Below are 23,691 nucleotides of genomic sequence, written 5' to 3'. Positions count from 1 at the left end.
GTGAGGCAAGGACGGGTCTGGCTGCTGGGTTGTTCCGTACCAGACTTCTGTTGTTTCATTACGGCTGCAGCCAGGAGTGAATGACAATAACATATTTGAATGCCTGGGTGTGTGACTGTTGTTATCAGGTGTGGAACTCATGAATGTGGTACAGGTGAAGCCTGTGGAAAATCTATAGGATCATATCAGAGGCAAATTGCATGACTTATAGGGAGTATCGAAATGAACAGGAGGTAATTAGTTTTAGATCAGGGGGCCACTAGCACAAACAAGCGGAAATGAGCTTTTGTACCAAAATTAAGGGGGTAGAGCTTGATTTTTAATGATTTAGGCTGTACAAGTTGGATTAATTTAAAAATATGGCTGATTGGCGTGTCACGGCTAAATGGTATCTGATATGGGAACAGGGATAGCTGAAGATCTTTCAAATATTTGCTGATAGCCGTCGGAGGCCAGACAGAAACGGAGATGGGAGCAGACACAAGGTTAAACGAAACAATTTTCTGTATGATAGGAAGGAGGCAGTGAACTCTGAAACAGAGAATGGTTTGAATCTCAAGGAAAGAGGGGACATCACGTGTACGAGCTGTATTTAACCAGGAGATGGAGTCAGAGTGAGTCTGCTGGAGAAGGTTGAATCATCTTGGAGTCAGCTTAGACAGTAGAGGGTTGAGATGTCAAAGCGAACGAGTGGAAGAGAAATATTGTAGAGGTGGCCTTGGTGGTACTGAACAAATTAGATTAACTTTCTTCTTGGAATTGACAATAAACTCAGGTTTTAAACTCAACTGCGAAACAACAGAATAAAATGAGTAATGGCCAAAATCCTTGACACTTGTAAAATATAGAATTTTATTCTGGTCAAACAATACCTTGCCGGACTCAAATTGAAAAAGTTAAATACGTTAGGAAACTAAACTCAAATTGAAAAAATTAGATTAAATTATACAGCCATAACTAAACTCAAATTGTAAATACTTGGGTTAAATAAATCAATCTTAATTGTACTCGAATTGAAAAACTTCAGTTTAAGAAATCAGTCCACATGAGTTGATCACGTATTGGAAATGTTTAGCATTTAGGAGCTGTTTCCTTCTGAGAGCTGCAGGGACTAGGTTATTTAGGGGACGACGACAATTCTAGTGGGTCCATGAATTTAACTTTATTGTTTGAGACTTCACACAGGTCCTGGGAGTGAAAAAGGACAACGGAGAGGTGTACATGGTGAGTTTAAGAAGTTGTACTTTGTGAACAAAGGGCATGTACACGTTTTTGTGCAGTGATAATGGACTCTGTGATGTCTTGAAGGGTATACATAGTTTTAATTGATTTGTATTAAAAGTATCTTGTTTGTGATACAGTGGGAAAGCATAGTTATGACAAGAGATGATTACAATAAGTGATTACATATTAACATGCTGCCTAAATTTACAAGGTCTGGACGATAATGTGGCCCTGGGAGTGGACTTCACTGTCAGGGGATGTGTCAACACACATACTCTACAAGATGGAGGACATTGTTTGGAGGGGAATATTTTATGCAGTAGGCGTAAAGAATTGGCTTGTGCAGTGTTTAATTAAAGCTTTCACTCTTGTGTAATCGAGCGGTTAAAACGTCTGTTGTACAATCCAGAACACCATAATGACTCCGTTGGGGTAAACGCTGTGGTCCCAGAATAAAACTTGCTAACTAACGATTAATGTGGATAACAGATGAATGTTGAATCTGGTTTTAATAATTTGATTATTTCTTTTCTTCTCTGCAGTTAGAGATGACAGAACTTTGGAGTGGGAAGATGAGTCTACTTAGGCCCACAAAACATGGAAGGTAGCATTTAACTGCATACAGCATCCATATGAGTTTTGATCAGGACTCTCGAGTGCCGGGGGCCGGATCGGATACAGATGTGTTCAGGTGGGCGCTGACGTTGGGGTCTGTGAAACTGACCAATGGGACGCAATGGGACGGTTCAAATAAGTTGTCAGTCGAGCACATCTGACAAAACAACAAAGAACTTTTCAGCCAAGTAACGTGACTTTTCAAAGATCTAACGGTCCAAGAGCAAACTGAACTAACTGTCCAGAGGGGGTGATGGAGTTTGTACACAGCAAGAACATCCAGTCAAGACTTGCTGTATGCTGAGATATGAACTGCTGCACAAAGCTGAGCTGGTCTCCAAACAGACGGGAGACGAATCTGGGGACATAAAGGCTGAACGAAGAACTGGTGGTCACTCTGCCCAAGGTCACTAACATCAACTGCAGCCGGACGGAGGTGTCGACCCCACATTTTGTTCTGTGATGGTCTTCTAGGCACTTTGGGGTCGTGATCAAAAACTGCAGCTGGCTTTGATAATAATCACTCACATAGACTCATTTTAAAACAGGTGACACAACAGGACACAGACGTACAGAGGTGGGAGTGCTAGACGATTCGACCTGCTCCAACTGCTCTGAGATGGAAATTGTTTTATTACCTCAAATGCTCCACACCCCTGAACAAAATATTGATTTTAACTTTCCGTTTATACAGGTCAGGAAGTCTCATTCAGGAGAAACCTGAGGCCTGATTTGGATGGAGTTCACTAATGTTTTCAAAAAAACACTGGATGATTGTCTTTGCCTTGAAGGGGCTAATTTTGGTGGGTCTGGTTTGATACAAGAGAAGAAATTTATTTAATGATTAACTTTTGCTAATTTATAGGAGAGCTTGGGTTGTAGTTGGGTGATTGTTTGCAAAACCTGGGTTGAATAACAGTAGTGGGAAGTTTAAAACTACACCATATCTTTAGTTCTGTAACTAATACTCAATCTGAGTGTTAGTGGATTGCAGACGGTAATGCTTCAGATTTGAAACAATGCCGTTTCAAATAGGGGGGAGGTGTGTAGGCAGCTCTGAGCAGGAAGCAGTTCATAGATCATTACAAATTATACAAAATTAACTTCTTCTGAGGCGATTAAAAGATCATATCATGTAGGGTAATCAAATTGACAGTGGGAAATGAATAAATCAGAAACCTACATAACAGGTTGCACTTGTATATATGTATATCGGTTTAACAGAAGTATCTTTTTCTCTTTGTTGTAATGTGTACAGATTCCAGAAAGGGGGACGCCCCTAGCCTGAGGTGGATTTGAGCAAAGGTTAAAGGGAAATGGGGTGGTTTGATAATTTTAAACACAACTGACTTGACTGGACTGGACTTATAGTTTAATTGGGCGAATAAGAAAAGGTTTCATGAACAAAGGATTTTAACCATTTTTTCCTCGTTCTCTTTCTCTTTTATTTTTTCCCCTTTCTCTCTGTTTCTTCCTTGCTATTTCTTCCCTTCCCTAGCACAGACAGGTACCTGGATGGAAGATTAAATATTTTTTTCCTCTCACAATGTTGTATGTCAGTTGGTTAAACTTTTAAGTTTATATTGTATTTTGATTGATGCTGTTGGCGCAAGCGATTTAATGAAGTTTCTTCCACAGGCTCCAGGAAGAGGGGCCGGCGTGGATGATTATTGTTGTTATTGTTGTATTGTGTATGTTTAATTTTAATTGTAGGTAGACCGGTTGACGACGAAGGCTTGTAAGGGTGACAGATGGGATGAGAGCACACAGGTATATCTGGAGAAGTCCAGTATGTAACAATTCAGCTTCAAGTGAACAGATGCATGTAAGAAGAGCATTTTATTTTAGTTTTACTAATTCTGTTTTAGGATAACATTACAGTTTAATAATACACCTATCAATAGCAATAACAACCATTAGGGTGCCCAATAATTCAGAAAATAGGTTTTATTCACTACAGAAGTAACCACAGTCAGTTTTTCCAGGCCCAGGTCATGGATCCCACAGATAAAATAATCAAAAGGCCATGCAGGGTGTTTAACAATTCGCGAGCTTTCGTGTCCAGCTTTTCTCATCAGGAGGGAGGAACTCTGACCGAGGAGACAAACTCACATCAGACTGAGTCCTGCTGAAAAGAGGGACAGGACAAGACCCCACCAGGTGGTGGACAGAACATCATATGTCATCGGTCTCCAGAAGGAGAGTGGCACCTGTACGACCCCACCAGGGCATCCCTGCAGAGGAGAGGAATCGATCGCTGGACCACATGGAGGATGATCTGAAGACAGCTCCCCACTACACCTGGAGGAGGTGACAGGACCTTCGTGGGAGCTCATTCTTTGCCCCTTTGTTCTGGTTGGAAAAAGGCAGTAGCAAACATCGGAGAAGAAGTCTCCGCTCTGCCTGAAGTCGGTCGGGTGGATCGGGTAAGGACGGAAGATTACCAGCCCTGACCGTGAAGAACAGAAGATGCGTCAAACTGATTTTAGTTTTGTCCCAATACACACACGTCATTTAGAATGTTTAATCAAACTGATACGGTTCTGAGGACTTTACATGAAGATAACTCCGCGGGCCGAATCCCGCCGAGCACCAAAGGACCCTTGTGGACGAACAAGGGCTCCCACCTCAAGCTCAAGAACCGAAGACCTGCTAGATAGAAATGTTTAAATTGAGGGTGTTGGCTTTTCCTGTTTAATGAGTGTTTAGTCTTACCTTTCAGTCATTCTGAAAAACAACCAGAGAAGGGTTGTGGATTCAATTGGAAACTTAACTATAAACTTAACTTGACTATTAACTTAAATATTCAGCAACTTAAATATTCCAATATTTTACTCCATTCAATTAGGCATTTGATCATTCTAAAATACCACGAGGTAGTTTAAAGGTGGTTTAAAATAGTTTCACTTATTTATCTTTCTCTAGGAGGGGTGTTGCTGCTTTTTTGTATTTTTATAAAGGTTTATGTGTGTGGTACTTTTCACAGGTGTTGGATCAGGGGTCTGGTCCAGGACCCCTGGGGAGTGCAGTAAGTTTGGGTCACATCCATATTGATAAATAAATCCATAAAGAGGGTGAACTCCCATGAATATGGGAGTTCAAAAGAGGGAATGTTGGATTTAATATTTTATACCTTTTTATAATTCCTATCAAGCACTCAAATGTCATGTCATATAAAGTGTGTGTGTGTGTCTTTCTTCCAAGGTTGAACTATGTTTATAGAAAGTGTTTGCTAATTCTAACTAGTTGACCTTTAAATATAATCTCATAGTAGCTAAAGATAATTTTACAAGTTCACATTTGATAAATTACAAGCAATCAAATCAGGCCAGAGAGCAGACTGATTAACATAAATAAAGCTAGAACAGCTCTTTAATTTAGACAGTATAGTTTGACTAAGTCAAATTAAGTATAACCATGATCCAAATAAAAACACGAACATAAGTTAGATAATATAATTATTCCTAGAAATAAACAACTATTTCAAATCAGTGTTATCACTAAGGTATAATCACGTTAAACAAACAGTGTTAACAGTTTTAAACGCAGACACAGAAACTAAGATGATTCTGCCTTAAAAACAGAATCACCAGACCTCCAACAGATATTGAAGTAACACCCAGGAGGTAGGTAATAATTAATAGTTATTAATTATTACGCATAAACAATTTAGACACGAATCATTTTATATTCCTAAAGTATAATAGCAAGTTAAACTTTAAACAAAAGCCGAACCAAAACTTATCTGAAATATAGACGTAACGTCCTTGAGGGGGCGGGCTACGTCGTAACCATAGCGACAGAAGCTGAACCAATCAGGAAGCTAGCCTTCTCAAACGGGGATAAAAGGCCGGGAATGACGCACGCGCACTGAGCATTTTGAGGGAGGCACGCACGAGGCGGTTTGTTCTTAATGCTCCATTTATATGCATATATCTTATTAATGTAACTGTTTGTCTCTGAATATCTGTAACCCATGTTGTGTCAAATAAATCTTTTATACGAAGGGCGACGCCTCCGCCGTTTTGAACACGACGTGGTATTCTATCCACAACAAGGTGTAGATGTCTGTGATGGTGGGGAGGCTGATTCCAACAGATTTCTGTGCAGCCTTCACCACTCTCTGCAAAGCTTTTCTTTCTGCAGCTGTGCAGCCTCCATGCCACACATTGATGCTCGAGCACAGGATGCTCTCCACTGCAGACCTGTAGAAGGAGGTGAGGACTGAGCTTCCCAGACCAGCTCGCCTCAGCCATCTGAGGAAGTAGAGTCTCTGATGAGTTTTCTTGATCAGGCTGGTGGTGTTGTTGCTCCAGCTGAGGTTGTCATTCATGTGTACACCCAAGTACTTGTAGCTGGAGACCACTTCCACCGCAGATCCTCTTATGTTCAGGGGGGTGTAGATGTTTTTGTTCCTTCTGAAGTCCACAATCATCTCCTTTGTCTTCTTCACATTGATGTGAAGGTTATTCTCTTTGCTCCAGCTCTCCACGTGTTCCACCTGTTGCCTGTAGCTGGACTCATCATTGTTTGTGATGCATCCCACCACCGCTGTATCATCTGCAAACTTTACAATGTGACAGCCTGGATGGGTAGCTGCACAATCATACGTGAGCAGAGTAAACAGGAGGGGGCGCAACACACATCCCTGAGGAGAGCCAGTGCTGAGGGTTATGGTGGAGGAGGAGAGGTTGTGGATCCTCACTAACTGTGGTCTGTTTGTTAAAAAGTCTAGTACCCAGTTGCAAATGGAGGGGCTTAGTGCTAGTGTGGATAGTTTGTCCATCAGGGTTTGGGGGATCATGGTGTTGAAGGCGGATGTGATGTCCACAAAGAACATACGGACGTAAGAGTTTTTCTGATCCAGGTGGTTGAGCACAGTGTGGACCACAGAGGAGATTGCATCCTCTGTTGATCGGTTCTCACGGTATGCATACTGATGAGGGTCCTCGTTGATGTTGATGGTTGTTTTGATGCGAGTCATGACCAGTTTTTCAAAGCATTTAGCGACTATCGGGGTGAGGGCCACTGGCCGATAGTCATTCAGACCAGTCACTGTAGAGCTTTTTGGGACTGGGATGGTGGTGGCAGTCTTCAGGCAGGTGGGAACTGTCTCCAGGGTAAGTGAGGTGTTAAAGATGTCTGCCAGCACCTCACAGAGCTGATCAGCACATTCCTTCAACACTTTTCCGGGGATGTTGTCTGGGCCAGTTGCCTTGTGCGGATTAATCCTCCTGAAGGTACTCCTTACTTCTGCTGAGGTCACGCTGAGATGCTCTTCATCCGGTGGTGAGGTGAGTCTGGTGCTGGGTGGTCTGTTCGGGTCTTCAAAGCGTGCATAGAACTTGTTGAGGGCATCAGGCAGAGATGGGTCTTTGGGACATTGTTCACTCCTTCCTTTATAATCTGTTATGCACTTAATGCCCCTCCACATGCTCCGAGGGTCTTGTGAGATGAATTGACCTTCGATCCTCTTTGCATATGTGCCCTTGGCCCTCTTAATACCAGCAACCAGCTCTTTTCTTGTCCTACTCAGCTCCTCTGAGTTTCCAGACCTAAAGGCAGTGTTCCTGGCTTCCAGCAGGGTACGCACCTCTGCATTCAGCCAAGGTTTTCTGTTTGGGTAGCTTTTAACATTTCTGATAGTGGAGACGGTGTCAGTACATGTACTAATGTAACCCAGAACTGAGGATGTGTATTGGTCAAGATCAAGCGAACCTCCATTTTCAGCAGCTTCTCTGAAAACCTGCCAGTCTGTTCGATCAAAACAATCTCTCAGTATGGGGCCACTGTCCTGGATCCAACATTTAACTTTCTTTTGTACCGGTCTGGAGCGTCTCAGCGAGGGCATGTAAGCAGGAGCCAGGAAGATTGAGATGTGGTCTGACAGTCCTAGGTGGGGGCGGGGTTCGGCTTTGTATGCATCTTTTACGTTCATGTAAACACGGTCCAGCGTGTGGTCTCCACGTGTCGGAATTGTCACATGTTGATTAAAGCTTGGGAGACAGTCCTTTAGATTCACGTGGTTAAAGTCTCCGGCTACAACGTAAAGAGCATCGGGGTGTTTGCTCTGCAGCGAGCTGATGATATCATGTAGCTCCTGCAGTGATTCATTAGCATTAGCGTCCGAAGGAATGTAGACGACAGAGATGAAAGTCACCGTGAACTCTCGGGGTAGATAATGTGGCCGACATTTCACTGTTATTTGCTCCAAAGCCTTCGAGCATGAGCTATTTACAACAGTACAGTTCGTGGACCAACTTTTACTCACGTAAATGCACACTCCGCCTCCCCATGATTTCCCCGTTAGCTCGCTGCAGCGGTCCGCTCGAAAAAAAAGTCTGTCATCCAGCTGGAAGACTGTGTCCGGCGTTTCGCTTGTAATCCATGTTTCCGTGAGGCAAAGCACTGCACACTTCTTCAGCTCTTCTGAGGCGCCCGCTCTCAGACGAAGTAAATCCATCTTGTTGTCCAATGAGCGGACATTCGACAGAAAGACAGACGTCATGGGGAGTTTACCGACTTTAGCGTTAGCTCGTATCCTCACCATAACCCCCGCCCGGCATCCTCTCCTCTTAAGCCGGGAGCAGCGCTTCCTCTTCTGCCCGCTGGAACACCTCTGCTGCAGCTTCCAGGTAGATGACTTTAAGATCTGCATTCTGCCGAGCGTAGTTTTGAGTTTGTTGCTAATTTCTGCAATATTTCGTGGCAAATCTGCTCCTATTCTCATCAGTTCGGTTCGGCTATAGTTCACACGCATAAATCGCGCGGAGTCAGGCACAGAGTCAATATCAAAACTTCTAAAAACTGGGATGGTACCGGGAGCCTGTGAAGCTGCAACTGCTCTGAGCGCGGCCATCTTGGCATCAGGACTTACTAAAAGTGACCGGAAGCAGAACTCTTTAAAAGTCAACACTTCCTGGAACTATCAGTCTTCTTGAGTCTTTTCTGAGTCTGTGGAGTAATGTCTGCTCAGTCTTCTGAGTTTTCTGGAGTCTTCTGGGGTTCTGTGGAGTAGTTCTGGAGTTTTTCCACTGCTGAGTGGAACTTCGGACTCAGTTTCCAGTCTGATGGAGCCATCCATCTCTGCAAGAGTCACGACGTCTCGCTGTGGCTCCACCCGGCGAATGCCCTACAATTTCTGAGGAAGTTGTTCTGTAGAACGGAGTATCTCACGACTTCTGCCGAGTCGCAGCCGCCCTGAGGAGACGCTGAAAGGTAGCGTGCCAGGGACCTCTTGACCGCAGCAGACCCATCCTCTGCCAAGGTAAAGAGTTGTCACGAGCTTCACTACAAGTGTACCGCAGCGAGCTGCGTTTGAAAGGAGCGTGTTGTCCTGGTCTACAGACATAAATCTTCCTCCACATCTTCCTTTAAACTCCTCCATATTTCCCATCTTTAAAACTCTTCTATCTTGCCAGTAATTAATCCAGATATCTTCAGAAACGTCTGTTGTTTTTATTAAGTAAGACGTGCCAAGTTTTATTGATCAGAACTTGACCAGTCTAATCAAGTGTACAATGTTTTGATGTTAAATTTTGATTCTGTTAATAAATAACCACATTTATTTTGATGGGTCAAAGAAAATTAACGTCTCATGTCACTGATTAAACCATCTACGCACAGTACCTCTGTCACATATCTGTAAGTAGCTTGAAAAAGAGAGAACCCGTTATTTAAATAAAATTGTAGTGTAGCTCTGAAGCTAACCTAGACCTTTAGACCACTACATCTGGTGGCTCGGATGGTCTCTAAAGAGCTTCTCGTGGCCTGCATGGTCTCTAAAAGAGATAATTTAGGACCCATCCTCCTCTTTAGACATTTTGTGGCCGTACGGATGTTTAAAGAGGGTGTGAATTATATGTGACGGAGTCTGTGTTATTGTAGCATAACGCTCATGTTGGCATGGTTGAAAAGGTCAGAGTTTTGAGCTTGGTACAGGCTTGGTTCATGCTTGTGGTGTTCAGAAAGCTGCAATTATGTCAGGGTGTTCATTTTAAAGCTGAAAATTGTACATCTGTTGTGTAACTAATGCTGACATGCTGTGGTAAAAATGCTTTGTTCTGTTTAAACTGTAGCAGAGAGGGGGTTCTGTGTCTGACCCGGTTCTGTTCACTGGACTCGTTGAACGAGTGGTGTTTTAAATGAAAAAAAAACGTTGTTTTAAAGCTGAGTGCCGTCTCAGACCACTGTTAAATGCTGATCTGTTACATTTTTAACAGTAAATTGTGCATTTTGGAGGTTTAATGGGCGATTGTTGACCGGACTTTTCAGGCTAACTGCTAACAATGAGAGCTAGTATTCACGAGCTATTATTGGTTGAAAACCGCTGTTTGGGTCGGTCTGATTCGCTGAGAAACGGGTGACGTATCGCTGTGCGTCCACTCCCTCTGATGTCAGATTGTAAAGCCCACCCCATTGCTCACGTGTCTGTAAAGTCACGTGACCCCGGACATGTATCTCTGTCCAACCGAAGCCTCCTCTGTGTTTAAAATCGCTAAATGAAGCCTGCCACTGTTCCCAAAACTCATGTTTTCATGCAGATAGACGTGCTTGTTAAAGCGACGCCACGTTTAAGCTTTAAATCCGTTCAGAAAGTGCTGATTTGACCGTGTTCGACCGTGTGCTACATCTAGCTAACAACCGGATGTCAACAGGAAATTGTCATAGACTTCTGCTGGTAAAAAATAAGCTTACACCGCCACCTGCAGTTGAAAGAGGAGTATAACAGTTTTCCTGAAGGGAGACTGCTCACTGCCTTTCATTTAATATTTTTTTTTTTGTTAATCCAGCCTGGTTTATGAGTTACTGTTTTCAATAGCGAATTTCTGGTATATAAAACTGCTTAAAAAGCATTTGAAAACTAAAGTTGCTGTGAAACTTTTAGAAAAATTGCAGGTTTATTTAATTTTAAGTGCTTTAGAGTAAATGAACACTGAAATAGGCCTGGTTCTTGTATCTGTTTGATTTAAGCTCTTTAAGTAACACTGCCAGACTGAGGCATTTACTTAGAATATTCATGCATTGGAGTGAATCCTACAAATAGGTGCCCATTCATTTGAAGAAGTTGGCTTATAACAGTACTGTTGAGTGAACCCAGAGCTAAAATAGTGTGTGAATCTCACTGCTCACTTAAATACAAATATTTACCTGTTAAAAACTCTAAAGTTGGCAACTGTGTCACCAGATGAGTGCTGAACAGTGAATAACCATGGCAGATGTGACAGAAAAGAATATTGATCCTTGTGTGATGAAGGACTGGTTGGAGAGGGCGTTAACGCTGCTCACAGAATCCTTGAATCCATATGGTGAACAGGTGGACTGCATGAACACAAAAGAGTTATTGGACGAGCTGAAGGATGTTGCAGAGAATGTGACCTCTACAGCCAGAACAAAGTCAAGCTATGACCAGCTGGCTAAGTTAGCACTCTTATTGAAGGCAACATTTTATAGGGAGGCAAACGGAGCTGACGACCTTACAATAAGGTTAAACAGCGAAAAAGAGGAGTACCTCAAACTCGAGACACGGTCTAAATTTGATCAGGAGACCCGTGCGAATGAGTTACAACGTGACGGAGAGCTCTCACAAGCTCAGCTGTCATTACAAGCTCACTCATATGAGGAGAAGCTGAGGGAGGGACAGATTAAGTGCCAAGCACTGTGTTTAGACAATGAGGCGCTACAACAGTTGCAGCTCACATCAAAAGCTCTGAACGAGTGCAGATTGGAAAAAGCAGCGTTGGTCCAACAAGGCGTGCGTTTGCAGAGTGAATGTCATACATCACGGGAACATTTAAAAGCCTGTGAGGCGAAACTAGCCGCTGCAACAAATGAGATTTCTGACGTGGGGCGAGGTTGTCTGGAACTCAAAGATAAACAAGATCAGAGTCCAGGTCACCCACTATCACCTCAGAAGGATTTTGCTGCACCTCCTGCTCTTAATCCCATTCCGTCACCTCCACATGTGTCTAGTGACACATCTCCACGTGCCATTTTGGTTCCTACGATACCGATAATACAGCCTTTGCTCCCAATTTCGGATTTGCACAAAATTGCAAAATATGTAAACCGCTTTGAGCCAGGGCCGTTAGGTTCAACTGACACTAAGGCCTATCTGGACAACCTTGACTTCAAATTAAGAAGCTATCCCAACGCTACAGTTGAGGATAAAGTAGGTTTGATCAGGCTCACTTCATCCAGGACGGTGTTTTCCTTCATAGAGTGTCAACCTGATGTCACAAGAAAGGATCCCCGCCTGTTATGTGCTGCTCTTATGAAAGAGTATTCCCCTTGCACGGGACCTGGCAGTTATCCAGCCGCCGACAAGGTCATGCAAGGTAAGAATGAGCACCCCAGGGCATATTATTCCAGGATTTTGCAGGCTTATTTTGGTTACAGGAATGAGGCCAACATGGAGGAAGAGGAACCGTTTAAGTACATGTTCAGCAAAAATCTCCACCCTGACATAAGGATGTCGGTGCAAATGATGGCTAATTTCAAAGAGTAATCCATCAGTGAGATAAAAAGTTGTGCTGTAAATGTTTTTGAAGCACGTTCACAGGCCAAAACGCTCATTGAGGTGTACCCAGGTGAGAGGATTCCTGCCCAGTCATTAGAATTGGAAGAGACGAGAGCTTCAACTCCCCCTCCCAAAAAAGGCGAGAGGAAACGAGGTTTCCAAGCAGCCAAACCACAACAGGTGAGTGCCCCCTGGTCCAGACGAGATCCTAAATGGTTTCCCAAGGAACCAGAGGATGAACGATCGTACCAGAAGGGGGGCGAACGCCCTAAGGGTAAAAAGTATGGCACCAAAAGTGACCCATACAACCAGGGATCCCACCGGAAACCCCAAAGGGGGTGTACTGTTTCCCCACCACGTCGGGCTGAACAGCCTGAGGCAAAAAAGAAACAGTAGCAGGTCCAAAAAGAGAACCACAGTCCTCTGAGCTTGGACGAGACAGACAGGGTGCGTCGGTTATTGGACTTGTTGGATGGTGTTGCCACGGACAAACAACCTAACGCTTTGTTTGGCGATATCATTGCTGATAAGTCAGAGCACACAGACAACACCGTTACTGCTGTCACAGACAGTCACCAAGACACTGTTGTTGTAAACTCTGACACGCCCTCACCTAAAATAGGGGGGGGGGTACAATCACACATCACTGACGGTGACCCGTCACAATCTGAAACCTCAGAAACAGCAATAGCTGTGCTAACGGTTCAGTCAAAACAGGGTGACACAAACAACAATGCTGCCGCTGTCATGGACAGCCACCAGAAACTTGTTGTTACAAAAAATGAGAGCCCCTCAACACACGGTGAGCGGGTGATCTCATACATCAATGATGGAGGCCCGTCAAAAGCCGAACTCTCAGGAGCAGCAGCAACTGCACCAACAGTTTGGAAACACCAGGATTACACAGGTAAAGGTGAACGTAAGAAGAAACTTTGGCTAAAACCTACAAGGTTCCTGTGTAACCTGATCAGAAAGGGGGTCGCTAATAAAGCTTACCTGTCGATCACACTTGAAGGGGTCATCACACATGTAGCCCTACTGGATGGTGGAGCCGACATGACTATTATGTCAGCCAAACTGTTCGAGGAGCTCAGGACTGCCGCTAACGGTGTTCACAGGGAAATACCTCTCATAGAATGTGCTATAGGACTGCAGGGCCTCGCAGAGACGAGGACAACCCTAATAGCTATAGCTATGGTTCACATGCAGGTTGGTGAGATGACACTATATCACTGGGTACATGTGTCTCCGGTTGACTTATTCATTAGCTAATCCTTAAGTTGAGTCTTGCCATAGACTCCAAAAACATTTAGGGGGAAACCAAAAAACCAAACCTCAAGTCGTTTGTCTAAAGGGACAACAGACAATTGAACCAAACTATATTTTGCCATGTAAATCTAACTTAAACCTAGTGTAGTGAACTTAACCTGATGTCAAAACTAAGCCTAAGGTCAAAACCCTTGACCTTAAGAACCTTGTGGGACAGAAACTGTCATTTCATTGATTTGAATCCAGAAATACAGGTTCACCCATCCTGAGACTTTCTTTCTTGAAAATCAAGTGAAAGAACACTCTCTTTTCTATTATCATTCCTGTTTTACAAATGTTTGATAATCAAAGTGTTTTAGTTCAAACATTTTAGATGTTACAGTGAACTAATCAATTTTATTAACTGTAAAACAGTAACAATGATTTTTTAGTTCCTCATGCAAAGTTAGATTTCATGTTAAGGCCTGTTACAGAGTAATCATGCATTTTCTGATTTCTGTCTTTGAATGAGCAAGTGTGCATTTTCCAAGGTCAGGAGTCGAAGCAGACATGTGTTGGAACAACTGTCTTGTTTACATCCTCTCAGACGTCAACAGAGAAGTTGGCACCTGTTTCTCCAAACTCGCCAAAAACAAAACTCTCTCTGTCTCTGAGAACAGTTTAATCTGTTCCATAACAATTCTTGCTGTTTTCTGACTTCTAGTAACCTCTTACGTCACAAACCACACCCCTGTCCGGTTGATATTGACCAATCAGGGACTCCCAAATGGACCGGGAATAGAGCTCTTTAAAATGCCGGTACTTCCTAGTTCTCTCAGTTCGGTGAGGCGCTGAGAAGTTCTGAGATGTTCGCAGTTCTGTGAAGTCGTTTGGGAGAACAGAAGTCCAGCCATGATAAGGCTCTTCCGAGTTGGATTATAACATCTTCCACCTCTGAGTGGAACTTCTGAAGGACTCCACTCATGTGAAGTCCACTTGCTGATGTGAGCTTGTGTCGGACGGAATCTCGTCACTACTTCGGACGAGTCACAGCCATCCTATGGAGACGCTGGACAGGTAGCGTTAACTGGAACTCCATATCTGCTGATTTATCTTCAGAAAGGTAATGAGTCAAGTTTCCTACCAAGCGTACCGAGGAAAAGCTGGGTTCGAATGGAGAGTGTCGGTTCTGGTCAACACTCCCCCTCACACACCATCTTTTACTCCCTTTAAACTTCATTTCCATCTTTAAATCCTTCTATCAAGTAGAAATCCTTCCAGATAATTTAGAAATGTCTGTGTAAAGTGCTCATCCACCGCCGTGTGGATAATTGATCATAATTGTACAGTTTTCATAAATGTCTGGGGTGAAGCAACGGAAAATCATGTCCGTATGGTTTTCCTGGTTGTAAAGCTGATTGATTATGTTGTTATTTTCATATTTTGCCAAATTAATGTAAATGTTTGATGTTAAACTTTGATTCTGTAAAATAAATGACCGCATTCATTTTGATGGGTCAAAGAAAAATGACGTCTCACGTTACATTTCATTAAATTCAATGCACGTTTTATTCAGTCCAGAAAAATGAAGAATCCGTTTTAATTGATGAATATATCTCAGCATCTGTTCATCTACACTAGTTAGGAATGGAAAAATAGTTTGGAATGCCCTTCTATAGGTATAAATCCCTATATAAATGTTTCAGCATGACCCACCCTTTAAACTTGTAACTGTAGCTGATCTAAACCATGATAGCTTACACACCAGGTGCATATAGGTTAAGGTCTTATGTAAAATCCCACTCAAAAGCCCACCTAAAACCACATAAATGCATAACACATAGAACCAGAATGGCACCCACTGGGAACCACCAGCAGCAGCCTTCGCTGAAGGGACCTACAACTCCAATGTGGGTCTCCAATCTCTATCCAGTGGTCGCCTCTGCAGTTCAATCAAGGGAACCCTCTGCATGCTGATCAATCAACACTTCCAATCGTTGTGGATTTATCGTTGTGGATTATATGACTTTTTCCAATGGATTACAGACTTTGTTTCCAAGGGGTTAAAGCATTGCTACAATGGAATTACCAATAACATCATGGAATTACCAACAACATTGTGGAATTACCTAAACCGTTGTGGGATTACCTTCTTTGACTTTTGTTTTCCTCTTGCTGGGTTATATCAAGATCAAGGAAGAATGGAGGCGTAAGTTCACGTTGTAATTCTTCCCCATGGACAGGTGATGATTTCCAAAGGGGGGACTGTAGTGAACTAGGCATCCGACCAAAACCTGCCTCTGAAGACCTTCATGGGACAGGAACTGTTATTTCATTGATTTGAATCCAGAATACAAATTAGCTCATCCAGAGACTGTCTAATTGTATCCTGAAGTAATCAATTGAAAGAACACTCTTCTTTTTATATTATCATTACTATTTTACAATATCTTGATAATCAAAGTGTGTTTAGTTCATATCATTTCTAATGTTGAAGTGAACCAATCATTTTAAATCAACTGTGAAACAGTATTAATGATTTTTTTAACCCTCATTTAAATTAGAAATCAAGTTAAATGTCTATTTACAAAGTAATTATGCATTTTGATTTTCTGTCTAAAGGAGAAGTAGTGATGTCGGTCGAAAGTCAGAGACAGTCAGAAAAGAAGTTATTAGAACGGGCTGTATTGTTTTTAAACCTAGCAGACAGTAAAAAGAGAAACAATGGCATCTGCATGTCTCACTTCGCCATAACCTTTATCTGTCTGTACTAAACATTCCTAAACATTTCTTGCTGTCTTTTTGACTTTTAATAACCCACTGACATCACTAGAACCACCCCCTGTTGGTTGTTTCAACCAATCAGGAAGTCCTGAGTGACCAGAAGTGAGAACTCTTTAAAAGTCCACACTTCCTGGAACTATTCAGTCTTCTGGAGTCTACTCCGTCTTCTGTAGTCTTAACTGTCTTCTCAAGTTATTCTGAGTTCTTCTGAAGTCTTGGATCTGAGTTGAATTCAGTCTTTGATAGAGTCTTCTCAAGGCTTGTGGAGTCTTCCACTTCTGAGTCGAAACTCTTGACGGACTCACAGCGACTTGCTGTGAATCTACCCGGGTGTAACGCCTCCAACCTCGAAGGGAGCTGAGCCTGTTTGTTGAACGGAGTAAACCGACACGACTTCTGACAATGACCAGCTGCTCTAACTGGAGATGCTGGAAGGTAGCGTTGATACGGACCCGACACCGGAGCTGATTTATCTCCTGCAAAGGTAATGAGTCGTCACGCGCTAAGTGTACCGGAGGTTTGAGCTGGTGATTGAAAGAAGCGTGCCAATTCTGGTCAATCCAAACATACACCTCTCTTCACCCATCTCTTCTTTAAACCTCTAAACTCCTTCCTTTAAACTCTTCTATTTTGCCAGTAATCTAGATGCCTTCAGAAATGTCTTGTTGTCTTATTAGTAAAGCGTGCCAAGTTTTATTAATCAGAACCCGATCAGCTAATCACATGTACATGTTTTGATGTTAAATTTTGATTCTGTTAAATAAATGACCACATTTATTCTGATGGGTCAAAGGAAAAATAGCGTCTCTTGTCACTGATTAAACAATCCTCACAGTTACCTCATCACATGGCATTAATTTAACTTGAAAAAGAAAGAACCCGTTATATTTAAATAATTAATTAGTTGTGAAGGTACAGTAAGCTGTCTTCCACTTTCACTACATTTAGTGGGACTGTACGTGTTTTAAATAACACATTTGGTGGGACAGTATGTCCACAGCAAAGCTGTCCTTGACACACTACAGTATCATTGCTGGCTTTGTTATTCAATGTAGTAAATATATGACAAATTTACTCTTCAGTATTTCTTAAGTGTGCTACAAGAAAAAAAGTACTAACCAGTACATACTTCTAATTTTATTTGATGGGTGTTTTAAGTATAATATATAAATGTTTCAAGTTAAACATTTTTCCAATTAAAAGCCTGACAGATTTTATAGATGTTAAAATGTTTCAGCAATCCTCAGTGTTAGTGTTTTCTTACCATTGCTGCTGGGTCCAGAGGCAAACAAAATATAGTACATTTGGTTGATGCCAGAAGTCCTTTGGGTAGAAATAGTATTCATGGAAGTAAAGGAGCAGCTGATTACCCCGCTCTGCATTGATGCTTCTATATTAGAAATGTTCCCCTGTTGGACAAAACAGTTGTTAACAATTTGAGACCATACATTTCCATCTTCCTTTGTGTAAGAACAACAGTACACAACTCTATGTTTCAGAATCAATTACCATGCTTTACCCTGATATCAACTGTAGACTAGAAACTGGGGCTTTTTTCTGTGAAAAAAAACAACAACAATTGTGTATGAAATGCTGTTTGCTTTTGCTTGAAGCTACTGATAAGGAGGCCTCAGCAAAAGTATTTGAACAGATTAAATTTGTTGGAACCGAGAATTTGAAGCCTATATGACTGCACAATTTTTTTATGCAATGTATGTGGTCGAATAGATGCTAAAATGCTTGAAATGAACTGAAGTAGTAAATGTTGAACTGAAATATACTCTTGTTTATCTCTGTTCATGTGATGTTTCTGCCCCCTTCATGCTTCAATCTTGTCCTGTCATGTTCCACTCCCAAGCTCTGTCTCTCTGCCATATCCACCTCACCCTCATCTCAATCAGCCTCATGCTCTGCACCTGCCACATGCTCTATTTAAGAGCCTTGGTTTTACTACTCTCTGCCAGATTATCAAATCCCTTGTGGTTGTAGATGTCCAGCATTATTGTCAAAGTCTTCTTGGATCACCCTGTCTTGACCTCTTGCCTGTTCTCTGGATTCCCTTTTTTGTCAGCTACTTGTCTACTCTTGTTCTGTCTTTTTGACCCTGTTGACGACCTCTGCTTTTGGCCCCTGGACTCTGGATTTTGGATCACCCCTTGGAACCGTTTCATGACCTCTGACTTCCTGTGTATAACCCCTGCTTCACCTAATTGACCTTGTCTCTGGATAAACACTTTTCTTGTCACTATTGCTACAATCCCCTGCTGCTGTGTATCCTCCTGCTGTAGTGACTTCATCCACTCAAGCTCCAACAGGTGTAGTACACCTCGCCTGCCTTAAAAGGTTAGTGGTTGTTCTTTGTTTACAAACATACCCCAGAAAACCCACAAGTCACTATCATATCTCTGCAGATTTGTTCCTGCCTCCGGACCCTGACTTCCACCAGCAACAGCATATTAATAAACACTTGAAACCTTTTCTTGTTGTTCGGCTGAGTTTTTGCATCCTAAAAAATGGTTCATGACAGTATAATCTGGCCAAATATGGATTTGATGCCGACACAAGAATGGCGGAGTGTGGAGGGAGCTATTGTAAAATTAGAAGACAATATGCAGGGAATGATGAGTATGATCCACAACTTGTCTAACCCATCTACCTCACAGGCCCATTTGCAGGTCCCTCCAGCCCCACGTTCACCTCAGTACCGCATGTCGCCTATCCACGAACCTCACCTAACTCCGCCTGAGGTGTTTAAAGGGGAACCTGATCAGTGCCACCCGTTCCTGACCCAGTGTGACATACACTTCCAACGTCAACTTTCATCTTTCCCTTCTGAGTGAGCTAAGGTGACGTATGTTATTTCATTATTGTCAGGCAAAGCAAATTTATTTTAAGGAACTTTGCAGGGTGTTTGATCCTGTTTTGTCTGAGAGAGAAGCTGCCAGGAGATTGTTTTCACTTAAACAGGGGAGGTGGAGGGTGTCAGATTACATAATTGATTTTCACACTGTTGCTTCTGACAGCAGTTAGAATGAAGAGGCTCTGTCTGACAACACCTTTTTCTAGAGCCTCAACAAGGAGATTAAGACGAGCTCGCCACTAGAGATTATCCTGAGTTTCTTAAAGCACTGGAGAACCTGGCCACATGCATTGACCTGCGCCTCATGGACAGAAGGAGGGCCAAATGAGGCAGATTTAAGATACCTTCTCGCTTCTGGGGTGAGTCTGACCACGCCACACTCAAACTCACCTACTATTGTGTTCACACCTCATCAGACAGATGAACCCATGCAGCTGGGCAGGAGCTGTCTCACCCGGGAGGAGAAGGAGAGAAGAAAAAGACTAGATCTCTGCTTTTACTGTGGGAACGTGGGGCACATTGCATCAAAGTGTCCGTGAAAAGACCAGATGCAGCAGAAGAGAGGAGAGTTCTGCTGAGTCATATTATGGGTCCTAAAGTCTCCTCATCCCTCACCTTTCCAATTGAGGTTAAAGTACAAGGAGGTAAGCACTCCTTATGTGTGTTTAATGAATCTGGTGCAGACACTGAGTTCATTGACAGAGATTTTGCTGAGTCATTAGGCATAAAGATGGTTTCCTCAGACAAGTGGCACAGGGTCATAGCGTTAGACAGACATATGTTACATCAGTCCAACCAAGAAACAGAACCCATTACTCTATCGCTCAGGGGGAAACACCATGAGAGACTAAAGTTTCAGGCCATAAACTCCCCACAACTCCCAGTTATTTTAGGAGCCACTTGGTTGGCTAAGCACAATCCCTGCATTGACTGGAGGAGCAAAGAAATTGTGGGGTGGTCTGATGAATGCTTATGTTCGTGCTTATTTGAAGCCATTTCTGCCACCTTAGGCCCGGATAAAGTTGAGGAAACCTATCCAGACCTCTCCAAAGTTTCTACTGATTATCATGACCTCAAAGAAGTGTCTAATAAACTCAAGGCCACTTATTTACCACCTCATAGACTTTATGACCCATTGATTTAATCCCCAGTTCCACAACTACCAAGGGAGGTTTTTACTCTTTGTCAGGCTATGCAGAAATACATCAGTGAGTCCTTACAGGCTGGTATCATAAGGCCCTCAACATCCCCCACTGGGGCAGGTTTTTTTTTTTTGTAGGAAAGAAGGATGGTTCACTTAGACATTGCATTGACTACTGACGAGTAAATAAGGTCACAGTAAAAAACAAATACTCTTTGCCACTCATGACCTATGCTTTTGATCTTATTCAGGGTTCCACGATCTTCATAAAGTTGGATCTACATAATGCCTACCATTTGGTCCACATCAGAGAGGGGGATGAGTGGAAGACAGCTTTTAATACGACTACAGGACAATATGAGTATCTTGTTATGCCTTTCGGCCTGTCCAATGCCCCTGCTGCGTTTCAAAATCTTGTTAATGATGTTCTGAGGGATATAGTAAATCAGTTTGTTTTTGTTTATCTGCATGACATCCTCATTTTTTCTAAGGACCTAAGCACCCACTAAAACACGTGAGAACAGTGTTATTAAGACTCGTGCAGAACAATGTATTCGTTAAGGCTGAGAAGTGTGAATTTTACCAAAGACTTCATTTCTGGGCTTTAACATCTCACCCAACCAAGTTTTCATGGACCTTGCCAAAGTCTCAGCAGTCTTAAACTGGCCTACACCTAAGGACAGGAAACAATTGCAGATATTTTTACGTTGTGCAAACTTTTATCATAAGTTTATTAAGAACTATAGACTGATCTCTGCTCTTTTACATGCTCTCACATCTGTTAAAAACAAGTTATTGTGGAACAACCACTCTAAGGCTTTGTTTGTAAAACTAAAGAATATGTATCCTTCATTCCCCAGATGCTGAGTGACAGTTCATTGTGGAGGTGGACACCTCCAACACAGGAGTAGGTGCTGTTCTCAGCCAACACTTTGATGGGAAGATTCACCCATGTGCATTCTTCTCCAGGAGACTGTCAGCTGCTGAACGTATCTACGACGTTGGGGAACGAGAACTGTTGGCTGTCAAACTGGCTCTGGAGGGGGCCAATGAACCCTTTAAAGTCTGGACTGACCATGAGAACTTGGACTACTTAAAGACGGCTAAAAGACTGAATGCCAGGCAAGTCAGGTGGGCCCTGTTTTTCTGCCATTTTGATTTTATACTTTCTTCCAGGAGCCAGGAACACCAAGCCTGATGCCCTGTCCAGAGTTCAGGACAGAGCTAATGAGAGTCAGGTCAGCAAGGAGGTGGACTTCATTCTGCTTGAAAGAGTGCGACTGTCAATCACTCAGTTGGAGGAGGAGATTAGACGGGCCCATCAGACTCAACCACCACCCACTGTCTGTCTTAAGGGCCGAGTGTTCGTCCCCGAATCCCACGTATAAAAGGTACTGGAACTCTGCCATCAGTCTTGGCTTTTTTGTCACCCAGGTATCAGTAAGACCTTGGCAGTGGTGAGGGCTCATTTCTGGTGGAGAAAGTGGGTTACCAATGTCAACGAGTTTGTCTCATCTTATCGTCAGTGCGCTCAGGCCAAGTCATTTTGTCACCCACCTGCTGGCCTTCTATGACCGCTCTCCATTCCTTCATGCCCCTGGTCCCACATCTCCATGGATTTCATCACTGGACTCCCCACATCTTCGGGTAACACTGTAATACTCACCATTGTTGACAGGTTTTCAAAAATGGTTCATCTTGTCCCCCTCAAGAAGCTCCTATCTGCTCAAGTGTTGGGAGAAGTCCTGGTCCATGAGGTTTTTTGCCTTCATGGTCTGCCAATGGACATTGTCTCAGACCGGGACCCCCAGTTTGTATCCCATTTTTGGAGGGAGGTCTGTAGCCTCTTGGGCATTTTGGTCAGTTTCTCTTTTGGTTTCCATCCACAGACTGACGGCCAGAGAGAGAGGGCAAACCAAGACACTGAGACCAAGCTGCAAATATTATATGAGGAGGACCCTACCAAGTGGTCAGTCAACCTCCCCTAGGTCGAACATGCGATCAACTCCCTACCCTTCTCCGCTAATGACCTTTCACCTTTCTACACAGTCTATGGGTTCCAACCACCAGTGTTCACCATCCAGGCCAAGACTGCTGTAGTTCTTTCAGCTCATAGAGCTGCTTTCAGATGCCAACAAGCCTGGAGGAGAGCCAAGAGGTCCCTCACAAGAATGTCCACTGTTTATTATGAGTGCCAACCGTCATCGCACCATAACCTGCCATACCAAGTGGGCCAGAGGGTCTGGTTATCCACCAAGGACCTCCCCCTCTGTGTGGAAAGTTGTAAGTTGGCACCTCATTTTGTGGGACCCTTCCCCATCTCTAAGGTGGTGAACCCAGTGGCCGAACGCCTACAACTTTCCAGCTCGCTAAGGATCCACCCCACTTTCCTTGGGTCACGAGTCAAGCCATTGGTAACTTCACATTTTGGCTCGTCCTCCAGGCCCCATCCTCATGCCTGACTCATTGATGGGGCCCCAGCGTTCACCGTAGACTCCTACGCTCCAGACGGTGGGGTCAGGGTATCCACGACTTGGTGGACTGGGAGGGTTGTGGACCTGAGGAGCGATCATGGGTTCCGGCCTGCAACATTCTTGAAAAGTCCTTGATCCAGAACTTTCACAAGTCCCACCCAGACCAACCTGGAGGTCCGTCTGGAACCAAACCTTAAGGGTGGGGCTAAGTGACGTTTCTGCCCCCTTCATGCTTCAGTTTTGTTCTGTCATGTTCCACTCCCAAGCTCTGTCTCTCTGCCACACCCACTTCACCCTCAGCCCAATCAGCCTCATGCTCTGCACCTGCCACCTGCTCTCTTTAAGAGCCTTGGTTTTACTACTCTCTGCCAGATTATTGAATCCCTTGTGGTTGTAGATGTCCAGCATTCTTGTCAAAGCCTTCTTGGATCATCCTGTCTTGACCTCTTGCCTGTTCTCTGGATTCCTCTTTTTGCTAGCTCCTTGTATGCTCTTGTTCTGCCTTTTTGACCCTGTTGACGACCTCTACTTTAGGCACCTGGACTCTGGATTTGGATCACCCCTTGGAACAGTTTCATGACCTCTGACTTCCTATGTATGACCCCTGCTTCTCCTACTGGACCTTGTATCTGGACAAACGCTTTTTTTGTCACTATCGCCACGATCCCCTGCTGCTGCGTCTCCTCCTGCTGCAGTGACTTTATCCACTCAAGCTCCAACAGGTGTAGTACACCTTGCCTGCCTGTGAAGGTTAGTGGCTGTTCTTTGTTTACAAACAAACCCCAGAAAACCCACAAGTCACTATCATATCTCTGCAGATTTGTTC

At 43.4% G+C, this 23,691-nt stretch overlaps 1 protein-coding gene across 1 annotated transcript in view; it reads right to left on the bottom strand.

The window, feature by feature from the left end:
• Positions 1-23,691, bottom strand: part of LOC119414861 (putative ferric-chelate reductase 1) — a 139,225-nt gene that overhangs the window by 67,551 nt on the left and 47,983 nt on the right. The window contains exon 8 of the mRNA XM_037681982.1: positions 17,655-17,799. Within this exon, the coding sequence (XP_037537910.1) occupies positions 17,655-17,799 (145 nt within the window). The remainder of the gene's footprint in view (positions 1-17,654; positions 17,800-23,691) is intronic.

Source organism: Nematolebias whitei, chromosome 9 (assembly GCF_014905685.2).
Source record: "Nematolebias whitei isolate Nwh7 chromosome 9, NemWhi1, whole genome shotgun sequence".
NCBI classification, from domain to species: domain Eukaryota; kingdom Metazoa; phylum Chordata; class Actinopteri; order Cyprinodontiformes; family Rivulidae; genus Nematolebias; species Nematolebias whitei.
The sequence above is the reverse complement of the archived record's forward strand: the minus strand, read 5'-3'. Positions and strand labels throughout refer to the sequence as shown.